At 37.3% G+C, this 17499-nt stretch overlaps 1 protein-coding gene across 7 annotated transcripts in view; it reads right to left on the bottom strand.

Annotated features, from left to right (window-relative positions):
• The window catches only part of FRYL (FRY like transcription coactivator), a 244266-nt gene that overhangs the window by 111353 nt on the left and 115414 nt on the right, over nucleotides 1–17499 (bottom strand). For 6 of the 7 annotated variants that reach the window (XM_024746667.1, XM_024746666.1, XM_024746671.1 and 3 more), the window contains 6 exons: nucleotides 14835–14974; nucleotides 13908–14004; nucleotides 5873–5952; nucleotides 5409–5489; nucleotides 2483–2651; nucleotides 2115–2207 (listed from right to left, as the gene is read on the bottom strand). In XM_024746667.1, coding sequence (XP_024602435.1) covers nucleotides 2115–2207; nucleotides 2483–2651; nucleotides 5409–5489; nucleotides 5873–5952; nucleotides 13908–14004; nucleotides 14835–14974 — 660 coding nt within the window. Of the gene's footprint in view, nucleotides 1–2114; nucleotides 2208–2482; nucleotides 2652–5408; nucleotides 5490–5872; nucleotides 5953–13907; nucleotides 14005–14368; nucleotides 14468–14834; nucleotides 14975–17499 lie in introns of those variants that run through there. The other variant, XM_024746673.1, reaches the window with a different exon arrangement.

Below are 17499 nucleotides of genomic sequence, written 5' to 3'. Positions count from 1 at the left end.
AAAACTACCAAACACTGTTGACAGAAAATAAAGACCTAAGTAAAAGGAGAGAAACTATGTTCATGAATTGCAAGAATCAATATTAAGATGTCTGTTCTCCCAATTTATTGACTAATTTAATCCAATCTCAATCAAATCCCACTAGATTTTTTTTTAATGGACCAGGTGATTCTAAAATTTATATGTAAATGCAGTAGACCTAGAAGAGCCAAAATTTTTTTGAAAAAACATAAAGTTGGAAGATGTATATATACTACCTGCCTTCTAACTTACTACAGTAATTAACATAGTATACCATTGTTGTAAGAATATACACACAGATCATTGGAACAGAACAGAGTCAGAAAAAGACCCACACAAATAGAGTCAATTGAATTTTCTGACAAAGGAACTAATGTACTTAGAAAGAGTTGTAAACAAACAAGTGAAACGGTACAGGAACAACTGGATGCTATTTGCAAAAACAAAAAGAATTAAACAAAACAAAACAAAATTTCAATCCATACCTCATACCATATACAAAATTAACTCAAAATAGATCACTGACCTAAAAGTAAATCCCGAAACTGAAATATAGAAAACTTTTGTTACCCTGGGTTAGGCAAAGACTTCATAGGTACGATACCAAAAGCACAACTTATAAAAGAATAAATCAGATATGCGAGCCACAGCTACTGAAGGCCACATGCCTAGAGCCCGTGCTCCGCAACAAGAGAAGCCACTGCAATGAGAAGCCCGCACACCACAACGAAGAGTAGCCCCCACTCGCCGCAACTAGAGAAAAGCCCGCACGCAGCAACGAAGACCCAATGCAGCCAAAAATAAATAAATTTATATAAAAATAAAACCTTGAAACAATCCAAATGCCCCAAAACAGATAAACACATAACCGAACTGTGGTATATCCATACAATGAAATACTAGTCAACAATGTATAAACTGCTGATATATTCTGTAACACAGTTGGAACTCAAAATAATTGTGCAAAGTGAAAGAAGCCAGAAAAAAAGAGTCTGTACTGTAAGATTCCATTAATATAAAATTCTAGGGCTTCCCTGGTGGCGCAGTGATTGAGAGTCCGCCTGCTGATGCAGGGGACATGGGTTCGTGCCCTGGTCCGGGAGGATCCCATGTGCCGCTGAGAGAGAGAGAGAGAGAGAGAGAGAGAGAGAGAGAGAGAGAGAGAGAGAAAGGGGGGGGTGGGGGGGGGGGGGGGATTAAAAAGGAACATGAGGAAACTTCTGAAGTATGATAGGTACGTACATTATCTTGACTGTGGTGAAGGTTTTACAGGCATATACATGTCTAATTGTACACTTTAAATATGTGTAATTTAAGTCAATTTTACCTCCATAAGTGTTTTTAAATGAAATTATACGTATATATAAAGAATATCATTTATACAGCAGTACGTAGTGTACTGAAAGTGAGTGGCATAACACATACCACAAAAAACCCAGGAAACAAAAAAATCTAGCATGTCCAAGTATTCTAAAATCCCCGAATCCTATTTATACCATGCTATGTTACTAGTAACTACAGAATTATTTTTGAATAACACAATGAATTTAGACCTAGAAAAGCTTCTATAAATCTGCTTCCCTAGAAGTTACTGGAACCATATTTATAGCAGCCATATTTTCTAAATAATTTAGAATACATATTTTGACAGGCATGATGAATGTCATGGCAACTATAGAAATTAACTTTTAAAACTGAGACAATCCTGTAAACTCTAGGATACATGTCACAGTACTTTTAAATTCTTCAGAGGCATTAAAATGGCTGCCATTTTGTAAGGAGCAAATGCCATTAAACGCAGTGTGTTACACTGAGCTACTTGAGATAATCACTACTTCTAGGTTGCAAATACTCTGCCTTCCTAACAGTCTCTAAATCTTAAGGGCTTGGGCTTGTTCTTTTGATTAAAAGACTGATTGATGCTCTTCTGCTATGTGTCTAATAATGATTTACCCCATACTCCCACTCACTACATTCAAAGTTTCCGCTTTATTGTCTATGAGGTTACCAGAATGTAAGAATATCACGTGTGGTAACTTCTTCAACAAAAAAAGTACTTTTAAAATGCAATATAAAATTAAAAATATACTTACAGCAGCTACAGGGATAAGAATCTCCACAAATAAACCAGCAAGTGCATGTTTTATATCTTTATCCTTTACTTCTAAGAAATACTGAGCACATTCCTTGAGAGGGAAAAAGGTATATTCGATTTAAAAAGGAGGAAGATTATAGAAATGTTAATATCACAATAATTTTGTAAATACTCTGCAATTTTACCAGAAAGCTAAGTTCAAATCATGTTCAAATTTAAAAAGAAAATTAATTCACACTTCTGACAATTTAACGCTTGGAGTAAGGAATTAGTAACGTCATTAATTATATTTATTTTGTTTCTTTTAAATAGTCATGAAAAGCAAAAACAACCACTGTTAGGCTAATTCTAATTACTGCAGATCACCTGCATGAACTGAAATGATGCTTCAAAATCTTCTACAGGATACATTTTCACTCGGAAAAATTTCATTCCCATTATTAAGCTGATGACGCTTTGTACCACATGTGGACTTTGTTCCTTTTGTCGCAGTTCTTTTAACTCTGTCACAAACTTCTTCCTCACAGCCTGAAACCTTTAATGTACACGGATACACAATTTGATATGAATTGAAAACACTCATTTCCTACATGATATTTAAGGTTGAAATCAAGAAGTATTTTACCTAAACACCATCTCCTTTCTCTGCCCTCATCAAAACTACCCAGAAAAACATAGATAACAAAAATATTTCTTATTCTAAATTTACTGTTCATTTATTTTTTCAAATAAAAAATGCCTTAAGGAGAAATTCTTATTAGAATTTCTTATTCCTATAATACCATCAATACAGCATCATTACCATTTAATAGTTCGTAATCATCATAAAAATAAGATCTAATAACCCACCCATAAAACATCCACATGTAAATCAGAGAGTGTCTCTAAATTCTAAGACTCATTTTGATAAAGTCTGCAATTTAGGTTACATGGAGAGCAGACTGGAGACTACATATTTGTTCAAAGAGATAAACCAATCACTTGTAGACTACTAAGTATCTCTTAAAATTATTATCTCCTTACACTGTAGAAAAACTGAAGATGATGAGTGGGAGAGCACTGGTCTCACAATGGGAATCAGCTGAAGAATCAAAATGCTTTTGAAATGCTGAGCAACATCCTGGATTCAAATGACTACAACAGTTAAGGCTACTAAGATTTTCTTTGCTTACAATGGAAAAAGATATCTGATAGTTTGTTAATCAATAATACTTCACTTTCCCCCTCTAGGAAACAAAGGTTTTATTGCTGATGTTACTTGGGGAAACCAGTTCTCGAAAGTTATAATGACAAATGAAGCATACTTCCCAATGGGCACTGAGTACAAATTAATATTAATTAAACATGGATATTAATTACATGTTAATGAAATATGGATCCATGATAGGAAGTATAACTTCTCCACTTCCATTTCAGCTTGTAAAATACAACACCATTTTCCATGAAAGTGTTCTTTTGCATTTTATAAAGAAAATATAAAGTGGATAAAAATCTTCCCATTGCAATATTATTAGAATCCAAGGAGTTTTCCTATTAAATTTTTCATAATAATTATTAGTCACTATAATCAAAGGAAATGTATTGACAAGATTCTAAAACACCCCCAGCCCTTTCTTTCTCCCCACCCCTTTCCCACCTCACCACCTTTCCTCTCAAATGTCGGTGCCATCAGCCCAGCCTAATGTGGATCCATCCACGTTTTTTCCCATGCGCGTTGTATGTATGGGTGGAAAACACCTCAATATTGCTGAGTGGCATTTCTCTTACAACTAGACCAGTGAGGCTGAGCGTCGTTTCATCAATTTACCATTGGCCATTTAGATTTACTATCCTTACCATCCTAGATTTAACTTAGCTATGATGTAGAGTTCTTCTGGACCCAACTTGCTCATGTGTTATTTAGCACTTCTAACCTATATCCTGACAGAAAATCATTTTCAATAAAAATTACAATATGAACTACTGTGCCATGAAAAGAAATACATTATTGCTCATGTTTTTGCAGCTACATTCCTGAAACAGGGATTCCTTGTTGATTAAATATAAACACAATATTAAAATACTATTGTCTACGTCTAAGTCATTTCAAGTACTCCAACTATGTTCTAAGTTCTATAGCATTGGGCATACAAGGGTCCCTGGTAAACTACAAAGGATAAAACATAAATAATACTAAATTAAAGGATAGTAACTACCAAATAATAAGATACATTACTTCATATTAAAATCTAAACTACTAAACATTAACAATAATTGTTGCTTTCTTAGAACTGAAAAAGGTTGCTACAGGATGATTTCAGGGCCCTTTATTCTTTAAATAGCACCCAAGAAAATCTAAACTGATACTTTTTTCCTTACAAATTTCCCAGTAGCATCAAAGGAAATTCAAAATCTTCCATAGTCTTTAGAGCAAGCACGCGATACTAAAGACAAACATCTTTTTTACCGTTTATGGTAATGATGGTTCAATACAACTCAATGAATGTAACTCCTAATGAATAACACCCTCTTTATGGAGTACTCTAGTATCTTTATCTTTCCTTTTCGATATGTCTTCCACCTATTCAAAACTCTGTTCAGTATTAAAATAAGATGGTTAGAAGGAAGACACTGCATTGCTAACTCAGAAATAAAAGCATTCAAGTAGAAACTATTAAAAGTAATTATTAGCTTCGACAAGAGTTCTGTAAGAAAGATTTATAAAAACACTTCTCATAGAACTGTGAAAAATAGGGAATAAGGTAATGACCTGACTATTCTTGGCAATTTCTTACTTCCTCAATTCAGGTTTTATGGAAAACCCCAAATAATGAAGAAAAGTTGTGGAACTGAGGTATGGGCGTCACTTAAAATTCCTCTAAAGCAGGGGTCCCCAACCCCCAGGCCATGGACCAATAGCTGTCCACGGCCTGTTGGGAACCGGGCCACGCAGCAGGAGGTGAGCGGAGGGCAAGCGAGCGAAGCTTCATCTGCCGCTCCCCATCGCTCGCATAACTGCCTGAACCATCCCCCCCCATCACTTGCATTACCGCCTGAACCATCATCTGCCGCCATCCCCCACCTCCCTCACCGTGGAAAAATTCTCTTCCACGAAACAAGTCCCTGGTGCCAAAAAGGTTGGGGACCCCTGCTCTAAGGAACAGAGCAGCAAAATAATAAAAGGTGAAACAGACTTCACAGTAACTCTATGGAAAAAAAAAACGATCTAAAACTGTCAGTGTCTATTCTATTAGTTAGCAATGAGAATTCTAAAAAGCAAAACAAATCAAAATCAGTGATTTATAAAACTTACTTTGATTGGGCAAGAACGCCTATCACTTCTGCATATAAATCTGCAATAATATGCACATTCCCAGTGTTGGTTCCTGAATATCTAAAATAGCAAAAGAACAAACATATTATTTCATGAAAATTTTCTACAAACTCTCTTTCTTAATAACTCTGAAAATTCCTTATCAGGGTGTTGTATAAATTTTCTCTGAAGATTCATTTATAGGATGATAAAAACCACAAGAATTTTCTTCTCTCTCTAGATTTCAATTTGCCAGGAAATTTAGCCTGATTCTTATAAATTCAATCAATGGTTTTAAGAATCATTTTTACAAAATCTTTCCCATAAGCATCTCCTGTGGACTAAAAAATACAGGAAGATAATTGCTTTGAACTTCAGAAAACAAATGATTTATGAGAGTTCAAATTAACAGTCTAAATCTGGACCGCAGATAAAAGCAACAGTCCCGTAAGTATTTTACTTACCCTTCCTTATGTTTAAAGTGCTTAAAAGCTAAGTTTAGAACTTCATGAACTAAGGGATCAGGCACAGGATGAACAGGAATCTAGAAAAAAAAAAATCAAGTGTGTGCTAAACAGGTTACAGGTCTTTTATGAGTATTCTCATCATTTCAAATAACCAAATCAATAATCAATTTTAGTTTTCATGATATGACCTACTATTTATTAATCTGTCAATCTTCCCCTTTTCTATGAATGCTATTATTTTTCTCTAAGAACTTAGTTGAACATCTACTTTAACAAGCTCTAAATTCATGAACATTAAGCTTTATAATTGCTAATCTTTAAACTATAGACTATGCAGATGAAAAAACAGTCATTGTTGTTACTACAATTGTCACTGTCCAAAAGTTAACACACTCATGGGTGACTCTCTGCAACACCCATAGGAAAGTAAACTTTGACTGAGCCAGGCTTCATATAGTCTGATTTTCTATCATAATAATATCCAAAAGGGACTCCAACTTTCCCAACAATTTAAAATTATTTATGGTTTTATTAGAAATTTGTTATTTAAATGTTTGTTTTGTTTAGTTCTTTAAAAATTACATGCCAATTCCTAATATGGACAACACATCAAAACATTTAAACCAGAAAGTAAAATCCCTGCCCCTTCCCCCCTATATAATCACTACTGGTATATATCTACTTCCAGGATTTTTCCTACACACACTCATCCACACAGCTTATTTTTTACTTAATGGACTGATGCGCCTTTCCCCATCAGTACTTAGCTCCTCCTTAAATTATTTAGCAGCCATGTAATACTCAGTATATATATATTATAATTTATTTAATGAGCTCCCTATTAATGAACATTTCATTCCAGATTTTCAGTATTCAATATATATAATGTTATACAACAAACATCTTGTGCATTTAACATTATTTACTTGTATAGTTCCATGGGAAAGCATCCAAAAGGAAGAACTGATGGGTCAAAGATTATCCAAGACGTCACTGATATAGATTCTAGTTCTTTATATGTGTGGGTCTGTTTGTGAGCTCTCTATTCTATCAAGTTATACGCGTCTATACTAAAATCATGCTGTCTTAATTATTAGGGCTTACTAATAAGTTCTCATGTCTGGCACCACAAGTCCTCCCTTATTTTTCTTCAGAGATAGCTTGGCTACTGTTCTTCCCTATTCAATTTACAGCCATCTTTTCAAGTTCCAAAAAAACTGTTATAGGTGAACTATAATCAAATCATTATATAACATATGAAAACATTTTCTTCATTAGACCAAAAGATCTTTCTACACTTTTTATCATTCTAATGAAGAAAAGCCCAGCTTCTCTTTTCACTAATTATGTAACCTGGAGGAAGTTTCTACCTCTTTACCGATAAAAAATGTAGGTAATAGATTAGAACCCCATAATTACCAGCCCTGAGAGAATGCAAAACTGGGTACATTACAATTGGAGATTCTTGGTCTCTCACCTTTTCCACCCTTCTCTAAAAGGGACTGGGACAAAATTCTTACTTCCTAGGAACGTAGGGCAGATGACGGAACTAGAATACAGGATGGAGATATTGAGGACAAGGCCTGGTAGGGAACCCAGAGCCCATTAGGAAGTGGGGAGGCAGATGTATTTTCCTAGCTTCATCTTCCCTGGATTGGGCCAAACAAAATAGGCCCCAAGATAAGAAAAGGGTTACTGAAGTCACTGCTGTTGTCCCGTAAGTCCCAGTAAGCCCTATGATTATCCCATTGATGGTTAAAACAAAGTAGATATCTACCACTAGGTGATACCAAACTTTAGTCGGGAATATGCTGTATCTGGATCCAGCAGCCTGACTTCCAGAACTTACTCCAGAATTCACAGCACTAATCACGCAGGCTGGCCCCAGGCGCTTCAGTGACCTTGCAATAATACGACACTGCATTTTATGTGACTTAATTTTTTGGGCCCCATTTACTGTGCTGTGTTGTGGTTTTACCATACTGACTTCTATACAGGGATGTTTGGTGTGCTCTAGGCCAGAGATATGAAACACAAGTTAACTTACACCTATACTTTCTCCTAAGTAGTCTTTATTTGCTCCAGTTATGCCAGAAGTCTAACAATGACAGCTAGGAACACTACTTAGCTATGTTGTGTGCTCTTTATTACTACCTTAATAATATTAGTTATTAGTAATGCCACCACCAACACTTTTCACGTGTCTGTGTGCCGCGTATTACTTAGGCATTTTATATACATTATTTATAACACTTATAGCAGCCTTACACAGTAGTATCTGTCCCCTGTTTTACAGATGAGGGGACTGAAGTTTAGAAGTCAGTGCATACTTCTCTAGAAAATACTGTGTGCCCAGTTTCTGATATATGAAAATGCATTTAATAAATGGAACAAATGAGGAAAGAAAACTTTCAGTTTTATCATATTATAGCTAGAAAAGAGACAGAGAAACAGAAGTGAGAGAATAAATATTATCTCATCTTTAATTTTTGGAAGAAAAAAAAGCACAACCTCTAAAAATTTTATTTTAAGAATGAACACTATCAGGATGCTCAGACGTTCTTGAAATTCCTACTTCTCCCCTTATTTACAATAATAAAAACAATTCCCAAGCTGAACCTCCAAAAAAGCGGGGCTGGGGTGGGAAAGAATCCCAGTTCAGTTTATAAAGAAAACGTTTTACTTTCATGGAGTAGTATTCCCATCTATAGCATCAAGAATTTTTTAGATCTTGCCATTTGCATGGTTTTGGAAGCAGATCTAATTCTATTTGAACTTTCAAGAAGGATATATCTAGTAGACTCTAAAGAACACCCAAGTTTTATTCCAAAGCTATTCCCACTACCACTTCCCCAAATCTAATGCTTTTAGCACATCATGAAAGTAGAAAACCACAAAACCAGGTTAAGACATGGACAATGGGGAGTCAGCAAGGTGCGCTCATTATGTAAATGACCAGCCCTCAGTGCAAAGGACAGTGAATAAACTCATGACTCAGCAAAATCACAAATAACCCCATAACCTTCAGGGCTGCTCACCAACATCTATAATGCTAATGTCATGTGATGAATTGGAAAATTGGGATTGACATGTATACACATACATGTCTAATGTATGTGACATGTATGTATACACATACATGTCTAATGTACATGACTAATAAGAACCTGCTGTATAAAAAAATAAATAAAATTTTAAAATTAAAAAAAATTAAAATAAAATAAATAAAATAAAATGCTATGTCAAACCTGAAAATACTAAGGGTCTACTCCTCCTTCTGTTACTTCACAATAAGCACCCATAAAACTAAGCCAAGAGGGCTTCCCTGGTGGCACAGTGGTTGAGAGTCTGCCTGCCGATGCAGGGGACACGGGTTCGTGCCCCGGTCCGGGAGCATCCCACATGCCGCGGAGCGGCTGGGCCCGTGAGCCATGGCCGCTGAGCCTGCGCGTCCGGAGCCTGTGCTCTGCAACGGGAGGGGCCGCAACAGTGAGAGGCCCGCGTACCGAAAAAAAAGACTAAGCCAAGAGCCTGAAGTGGCTCATAAGCCTGGTTTCCCAATCTTGTTTGTTTCAACGAATGTATGGCTAAAATTCAATATAAAAAGAAAACTGCTTAAAGATACTAAATGCTATAGTGCTTTTACCATGGATTCTAAAGCCTCTGGTACTAATATGCTAATATTTGTAGTTGGCCATGACCCCCAAATTATTCTTCTGACTTTCTTGAAAAAATAAAATTAGTCCTTTATCATCTTGAATTAATTTTGTTCCCATGGTGAATCACACTCATGTCATCACATTTATATAAACTCAATCCTTTGTCTAATTTGTTATGATTTAAAATTTAATTTTATAAGATGATGGCCATTTCACCTAATTTTGAAACACTGATTTTTACCAATAAGAATAATTTTATTTACAAAGAGAACTAGGGGCTTCCCTGGTGGCACAGTGGTTAAGAATCTGCCTGCCAATGCAGGGGACACGGGTTCAAGCCCTCCTCCAGGAAGATCCCACATGCCGCGGAGCAACTAGGCCCACGAGCCACAACTACTGAGCCTGCACTCTACAGCCCGCAAGCCACAACTACTGAGCCCACGTGCCACAACTACTGGAGCCTGCACACCTAGAGCCCATGCTCCGCAACAAGAGAAGCCACCGCAATGAGAAGCCTGCGCACCGCAATGAAGAGCAGCCCCCGCTCACCACAACTAGAGAAAGCCCATGCGCAGCAACAAAGACCCAACACAGCCAAAAGTAAAATAAATCTATTAAAAAAATAAAATAAAATAAAAAAATAAAGAGAGAACTAGCTTTATAATCTTCAGCAAGTCACCGCAACTAAGAACATTGATGTATAAGATGAAAACAACAGATAGCATTTATTGGACACTTTCCATGTCCTGGGCATTATCGTATTTAATTCTCACCACTCTTTTACACAGAAGGAAAGAATTAGTGGGTAATAACTTGCCCGAGTTACACGGCAAGTAAATGACACAGCTGGAAAAAAAACACTTGCCGTGGTTATCTCCCAGTTTATTGTAATGACCAGCGGGTACAAGGGATACAGAGTTCTTCGTGCATTTTGAAGAGATCTAAGTATGTGATGATGGCACATAATAACGTCGGATAAAGACATGACAAATTATTCAAGAAACAATTTATAATATATGAGGTCAAGAACTAACCCACGAGTAATATATACTCCTCCTTAAGATTGATCCAACCATGTATCGATATTTCAATACTCCTGGGGCTGTCCATCTCATCAAAATAAAACTAAATCACATTTTAATACATGTATATTATGTGGGACAAAAGTAAAAGTCCTATTAAATTCAACATATGCTACATTGATTACTCTCTGGAGCTATTAAACTCTACACGATTACTCTCTGGAGCTATTAAACCCTACACAATTTTTTTTTTTTTTTTTTTGCGGTACGCAGGCCTCTCACTGCTGTGGCCTCTCCCGCTGCGGAGCACAGGCTCCGGACGTGCAGGCCCAGCGGCCATGGCTCACGGGCCCAGCCGCTCTGCGGCATGTGGGTTGCTCCGGACGCGCAGGCCCAGCGGCCATGGCTCACGGGCCCAGCCGCTCTGTGGCACGTGGGTTGCTCCAGGACCGGGGCACGAACCCGTGTCCCCTGCATTGGCAGGCGGACTCTCAACCACTGCGCCACCAGGGAAGACCCCCTACACCATTTTGATATGGGAGAAAATTGGGTTCGTTTGTCATGATATTTCAGAACGTTCTATTGATCTTTACTTCATTTTCTATAGTTCAATTAGTTTTGAAGAAGCTAAAAAGACTTGCCTTTTATTAGGAAAGAGAAAACCTACATGGGATTTTTTTTTTTAAGTTATTGTTGAATTTGTTACAATATTGCTTCTGTTTTATGTTTTGGTTTTTTGGCCCCAAGGCATGTGGGATCTTAGCTCCCTTACCAGGGATCAAACCCACACCACCTGCATTGGAAGAAGAAGTTTTTTTTTTTTTGCAGTACGCGGGCCTCTCACTGCTGTGGCCTCTCCCGTTGTGGAGCACAGGCTCCGGACGCACAGGCTCAGCGGCCATGGCTCACGCGCCCAGCCGCTCCGCGGCATGTGGGATCTTCCCGGACCGGGGCACGAACCCGTATCCCCTGCATCGGCAGGCGGACTCTCAACCACTGTGCCACCAGGGAAGCCCTGGAAGAAGAAGTTTTAACCACTGGAGTGCCAGGCAAGTCCCTGGACTATTATTTTTTTTAAGGAAGAGAAGGAAAAGAAGGATGAAGACAAGGACAATGGGGCGGGGGAAAGGACAAGAGAGGAGGAAGGGGAAGAGAAAACCTCCAAGGGGTTGTCTGTGCACTGAAGTTCTGAAGTCAATGCAATTAAGAGCAACTTTTAGGGCTTCCCTGGTGGCACAGTGGTTAAAAATCCGCCTGCCAATGCAGGGGACACACGGGTTCAAGCCCTGGTCCGGGAAGATCCCACATGCCGCGGAGCAACTAGGCCCATGAGCCACAACTACTGAGCCTGCACGTCTGGAGCCTGTGCTCCGCAACAAGAGAGGCCGCAATAGTGAGAGGCCTGTGCACTGCGATGAAGAGGGGCCCCCGCTTGCCACAACTAGAGAAAGCCCTCGCACAGAAACGAAGACCCAACACAGCCAAAAATAAATAAATAAATTAAAAAAAAAAAAAAGAGCAACTTTTAGATGAGAAGAGAGACACTGGTAAGTAGAAGAAAATCATGGGAAACAAAGGAGAAGAGGCACAATACAGCCTGACTGTCAGTGCACAGAGTTTGCAATTTCTTTTGCAGGAAGAAGAAATATCTCTATGATTTAACTAAGTAAAGAAGTGCAAATGCTGATTACCAAACCACTCACAAGACCTACATTTAGCACACAAGAAATGCCAGGGATCAACCACAATGAGGCCTCGTCCAAGTCCGTTCATGGTACAGTGTTTCTGGTCCTCAGCTCCTCCTATATCCTTACTGACCTCAGCCTTAGCATCTTAGGATCCCAGCTGAACTAAGAGATCACAGAAGGCAAATCTGGCTTTCAGAAAGCACAACCCTCAGAGGAAAGTTCTTTTTCACCTCTACTAAAAAAAACCTTTATGGAAGGTACAAATTAAATTGTTTTTATCTTTGATTAACGCATTTATCTATGTCACGTATTCAAAATTATTTTTAAACAAAACAAAGCCAAAAAAGTTATTATTTTTTTTTTTTTTTCAAAAAAGTTATTTTTATTTTCAGATTTCGGATATTCAGATTTCAGTCTTTTCACATATATTGTAAAAACAAAGGCAAAGTATAAATGATTACATAATTCAAATATTTTTATATTAGCTATGTTAAAAAAGACTATCAAATCAATTAACTTTTATATCTTAACATTTGCTGTTTCCTGCTGTATTATATATTCTACTCCATTTTATACAACAGAAACAAAACTCCCTGTCCGAACACATCATGTGCTGTGCAAAGTATGATTTTTTTTCTTTTAGGTAGCCTGACTTTTTTTCAAAACACTACAGTGTGCATGACTGGAACTATATGGAACATTTTTGAATGACGTATATAACTTTTTAAAGACTACAAACTACAAAAACACTTTCATATCAGTACAGGTATTTTCTTTTTAATATGCATTTATTTATTTATTTTGGCCGTACCAGGTCTTAGCTGCGGTAGGTGGGATCTTTTAGTTGCGGCATGCAGGCTCTTAGTTGTGGCAATGGGAACTCCTAGTTGCAGCATGCATACGAGATCTAGTTCCCCAACCAGGGATTGAACCCGGGCCCCCTGCACTGGGAGCGTGGAGTCCCACCCACTGGACCACCAGGGAAGTCTCTCAAATCAGTACAGGTATTTATACATATACTTGTACTGACTGTGAATAGTAAAAATATATAACATGATATCTGACACTATTTACCTATTTATATCTTTACTATCTATGCCATTCAGATGTTGAGCTCAGGAGTGCAGTACCTAGAACAAGGCCACCCAACAGCAGGCATTCTAATATTCACTGAATGAATAAACATAAACAATTCATTATCCTGAGGTCTTCTCGCTTGTCTGAAAACCATTTGCACTTGACAACTCAGTCTTACTCAAGTCAAATCACCCCCGTTCCTCAACTATCACTGCACAATTATTACATGTTGAAATGCAGGCTTGAGGGCTACACAGAGAATTTCTGTGAAAGTGGAGGCAAAAAGGGATTGGAGTAGGTGAATGACAGGTGGACTACAGTTGCTGCTAAAAGCCCAGATTTTACATACTTTTTATTCAGCTCTATTTTGCTAACATGATTTCATGTCTTGGATGGTAAACGAAGGTAGAAAAATGGGGAGTGATAGGTACCTCAGGCAATTGACAGAAGTATAATTAAATTATAGGAATTTTGTTTCCGTGAGTCAGAAGTTTAGATATAACATCCTAAATAAGGTAACTGAAACATGAAGGCAAAATTAGCAAAAAATAAGAAATACAGACTTTGCAGAAACAAAAGAGCTTACCTGCTTTAGAACTTCAACTAAAACTAAACAAAAAATGAAATCTACTGCTAAGTCTCTTCTTTCAAGAAGATAATCTCTTTCACGTTGCTGTTCATCCCTGAAACAAGAAGCCCAAATTAGGATTGCATTAAAACTATAAGTTCTCAAATAGCTCTTGGTTAGTACTTCATGTTATTTACTGAGTTCCTAGTACATATGGCGTCCCACAGCAATCATTACAAGTTTTTATAATAACCCAATGTATGTATTACATGTTCTTATGTTCTTTCTCTTTTTGTACATTAGGAACTTATATGCACATCTCACTATTACATCTGTCAGAAATTAAACCTAATCTAAAAGAATTAGTAAGAGGAAGAAAAACACGGAAATACAGTGCCAGGTCATTTTTTTCACAAATGTAAGTTGAAAAATCACAAGTGGCATCTACTGAAGTACAATTCTAAACCATGGGCCATCACCTGAACACAAATAGATGTTTTACTTGGAGCCATGATCTCCCTGGGAAATTTGAAGAAGGAGAAGACGAGTTCGAGGATTTAACACCAAGAAGAGTCTCGTGGTATAAGAATTTAGGGTTTTGGCAGTCTTCCTGTATCGCAACAACTGTTTCCCTTCACAAACCACGTGAACAGGACTTCCTCTGAATATTTTTTTAACTCCTTCCATGACTGTTAAGGCTCCTCACTGAACTACAGAAATTCAGTTTTGCGTGACTAGTCCCAGTGACGACTCCTGTAGGGCAGCACCTACTTTAACGGATATCTTTCCTCGATTTACAGTTTAAGTATGGACTATCTTTTCCCCTTGTTACCACTTCATAACAAAAGTAACCAAACAATAACAATCGTCAGTTGATAACACTATTACCTGCTTCATTGGAAGTGTTTTGAGCCCAGGTCAAACAGTAGAAAATGAGCCACTTACCCCTTAGATTTTGTGCTAGACCGAGGCCTATACTCATAAGACTCATCTTCAGCTCCATTCTGGCGTCTGTACCAGTCAAACAAGGTGCGAAGTAAGGAAGGGAGACAGTGCTCTGCTACTGAGCTCATAGAGCTTATCAACTGAAAATACAAGACGTTACCAGAAGTAAAATACAACATCAAAGTGCCATGCTCCTCAGGCTACTAGCAATCACTTAGAAATGAGTAACAGTTCTAGAATAAAAATACACTAAACGCAGTAACTCCAAAGCAATACATGTGTTTTAAAATAAAAGGGAAAAAAATAAATACATAAAATGCCACTTACATTTAAATATTTTAAAAAAAATGAAATAAAATAAGGGCTAGGGGTTTAGCCAAGTAATAAAGTGAGCTAAGTTTCACCGGCTATTAACATTTATCCAAATCCATTCAGTTTAGCTCAGAGACTTTCCACCTTTTTCCTGCCTCCATATGCTACTCACATGTGTAAAAACTTGACCATCAGTAACATCCCTAATTACACACGTGACACCTCTGGGTGAACTGTATAACACAGAACATGAAACAACCACACCTACTTCCTCCCCCCCCCCACCCCCCACCCCACCGGGGCCAGTTCCTCTCTGCTCATGTGAGTGAAATGTTCTAAAATGTTGCCACTAGAAGGGATGAAGAGATGCAGAAACAGAGAAGACTACACCATGTTAGAACTGGGGAAAAAGCTCCACTTTATTCTGTGCTGCTACGACACCGAACAGAGAATTATAATTACACAATTAATTCGTGATACAAATAAACATATTAGAAATGTGTTATATACATGCTTTTAAAGCTTAGAATATATAAATGAACAGCAGAAAGATAAATGAAGTGGGATGGACACCTGCAACTCGATTTGAGGCATCCCTTAAACTATCTGAATTGTAGGTGAGTTATCAGATTCATTTCATGAATGAACCCAACTTGCCTGTAGTGGTGGTAAGAGGTACACCAGCTACCATTAGTCAACCCTAAGGTCACTCTTCATCTTGAGGATCCAGAGAAAAAACATTCTCTCTTCATAAGAGACTCTGTATCTGATTCAACCCATTGCTTGTAAAATTAGTATTTTAAAATTAGCATACGGTAAAGCATGCTTCACTTTGTTTTGTTTAACTAAGGAACTACGGGTTGCAGCAATACTCAAGGTCTCGTTCAGTTCCACGACTGTAGGAAGTATCAGTTAATGAAGATAAATTGATAGCTCTAGGAATTAAACATTTATTTTTCCTAATATTTTATATTTCTCATATAAAAAAGAATGAAACAGTTTATGTATGATATTTTTTCTCTTTTTCATGATCTCTGCCTTCCTTTAATCATGCTTTTATTTATAAATTACCATAACGTGACAGGTGAATCGTCTCTAATATAGGGAATTAAAGTAAAAACAAGATTCTGATTTTATTTAACCACTTTTGAAAATTTATATTTCATTAACAATGAACAATACCACTCAAAGGAAATCCCTTTTAATACCTAAAGAAGGAACAACAAAACACCATCTGCTACTGTAAATACATAGTAAAGCAGTTTACCCCACTCATAGCTTTTTATTGTGGAAAAAATCAAAGTATGGAGCATGATAATATATAGATTTATTAATCATTTACATAAAAAAAGAAATGGAAGTTTTCCTTAAAATGTTGTTTAATAAGATTTCATATTGATTGTTGATTCATCATTAGTAAAATGGATTCAAGATGTGAATAATCTAAATACCTTTAAAATAATATATTAATAATATATTAATTAATTAATAACTAGTAACAATTAGTACCTTTTGTAATGGCGTTAAGATTTGAAAAGGGTTATATGAGGTGATCTTATTATTACTGTAACAGAAAACTAGCCTTCTTATTTATGGTTTCTTCTTAGACCAGTGGCTATTTACTAAGTGTGTGCTTCAGAATCACCTAGGGAGCTGCTGCAAAATACAGGTGCCAGAGAACTGCTCTTGGTGATTCGGAGTCAGCAGAACTGAAGTGGGATCCAGAAACAAAGCATTTTGGTAAGCCTCCACCAAGCAATCCTAACCAGTCATCTTCATCTAATCAAGCAGACTAATATGAACATTAACTTCGATTTCCTAGATACATAATTATGAGAAGGGTAGCTCGGGAATACTAGATGGCAACAGAAAGCTGATCTGGGTTATTGGGTTTTGCAGACAATCAATCAACATATAATGAAATAAGTCTTGAGCAAACATAATTATGACAAAAATAACACTTGATCTAACATTCAAAATCAGCAAGAGGAAAGAACTGACATTAGAGGATTACCACTAAATTTGAGATATTGGTATTATATAAAAAGGTTTTTGGTTTCGCAGGGTTTTTTTGGAGGGGGAGGGTTGGCCATCGTATATCTTCCTTTTTAAGCTTCTTTGGCTTTGACACAGACAGTCCACTTGGCCTTTGCACAAGCACAGATACAAGTAGTTAATGCCTCTTAGGGCAACCCTCAACTGCTGGAGATGGGGGCTGCAGATAAATGCTCCAGCCCTCCATTCTTCAGAAAGACAAAAAAGGGTGACATTCTGTATGATTCTCAGAATGGAATGAACCCCCAGTGCCCAGAGCAGTGATCCCTATCAGTTCTTCCTCTTCCCTGCCTCAATC

The sequence above is a fragment of the Neophocaena asiaeorientalis genome, unplaced genomic scaffold, assembly GCF_003031525.2.
Source record: "Neophocaena asiaeorientalis asiaeorientalis breed wild unplaced genomic scaffold, Neophocaena_asiaeorientalis_V1.1 scaffold19, whole genome shotgun sequence".
NCBI classification, from domain to species: domain Eukaryota; kingdom Metazoa; phylum Chordata; class Mammalia; order Artiodactyla; family Phocoenidae; genus Neophocaena; species Neophocaena asiaeorientalis.
Note: the sequence above shows the minus strand (reverse complement) of the source record. Positions and strands in the feature narration are given on the sequence as shown.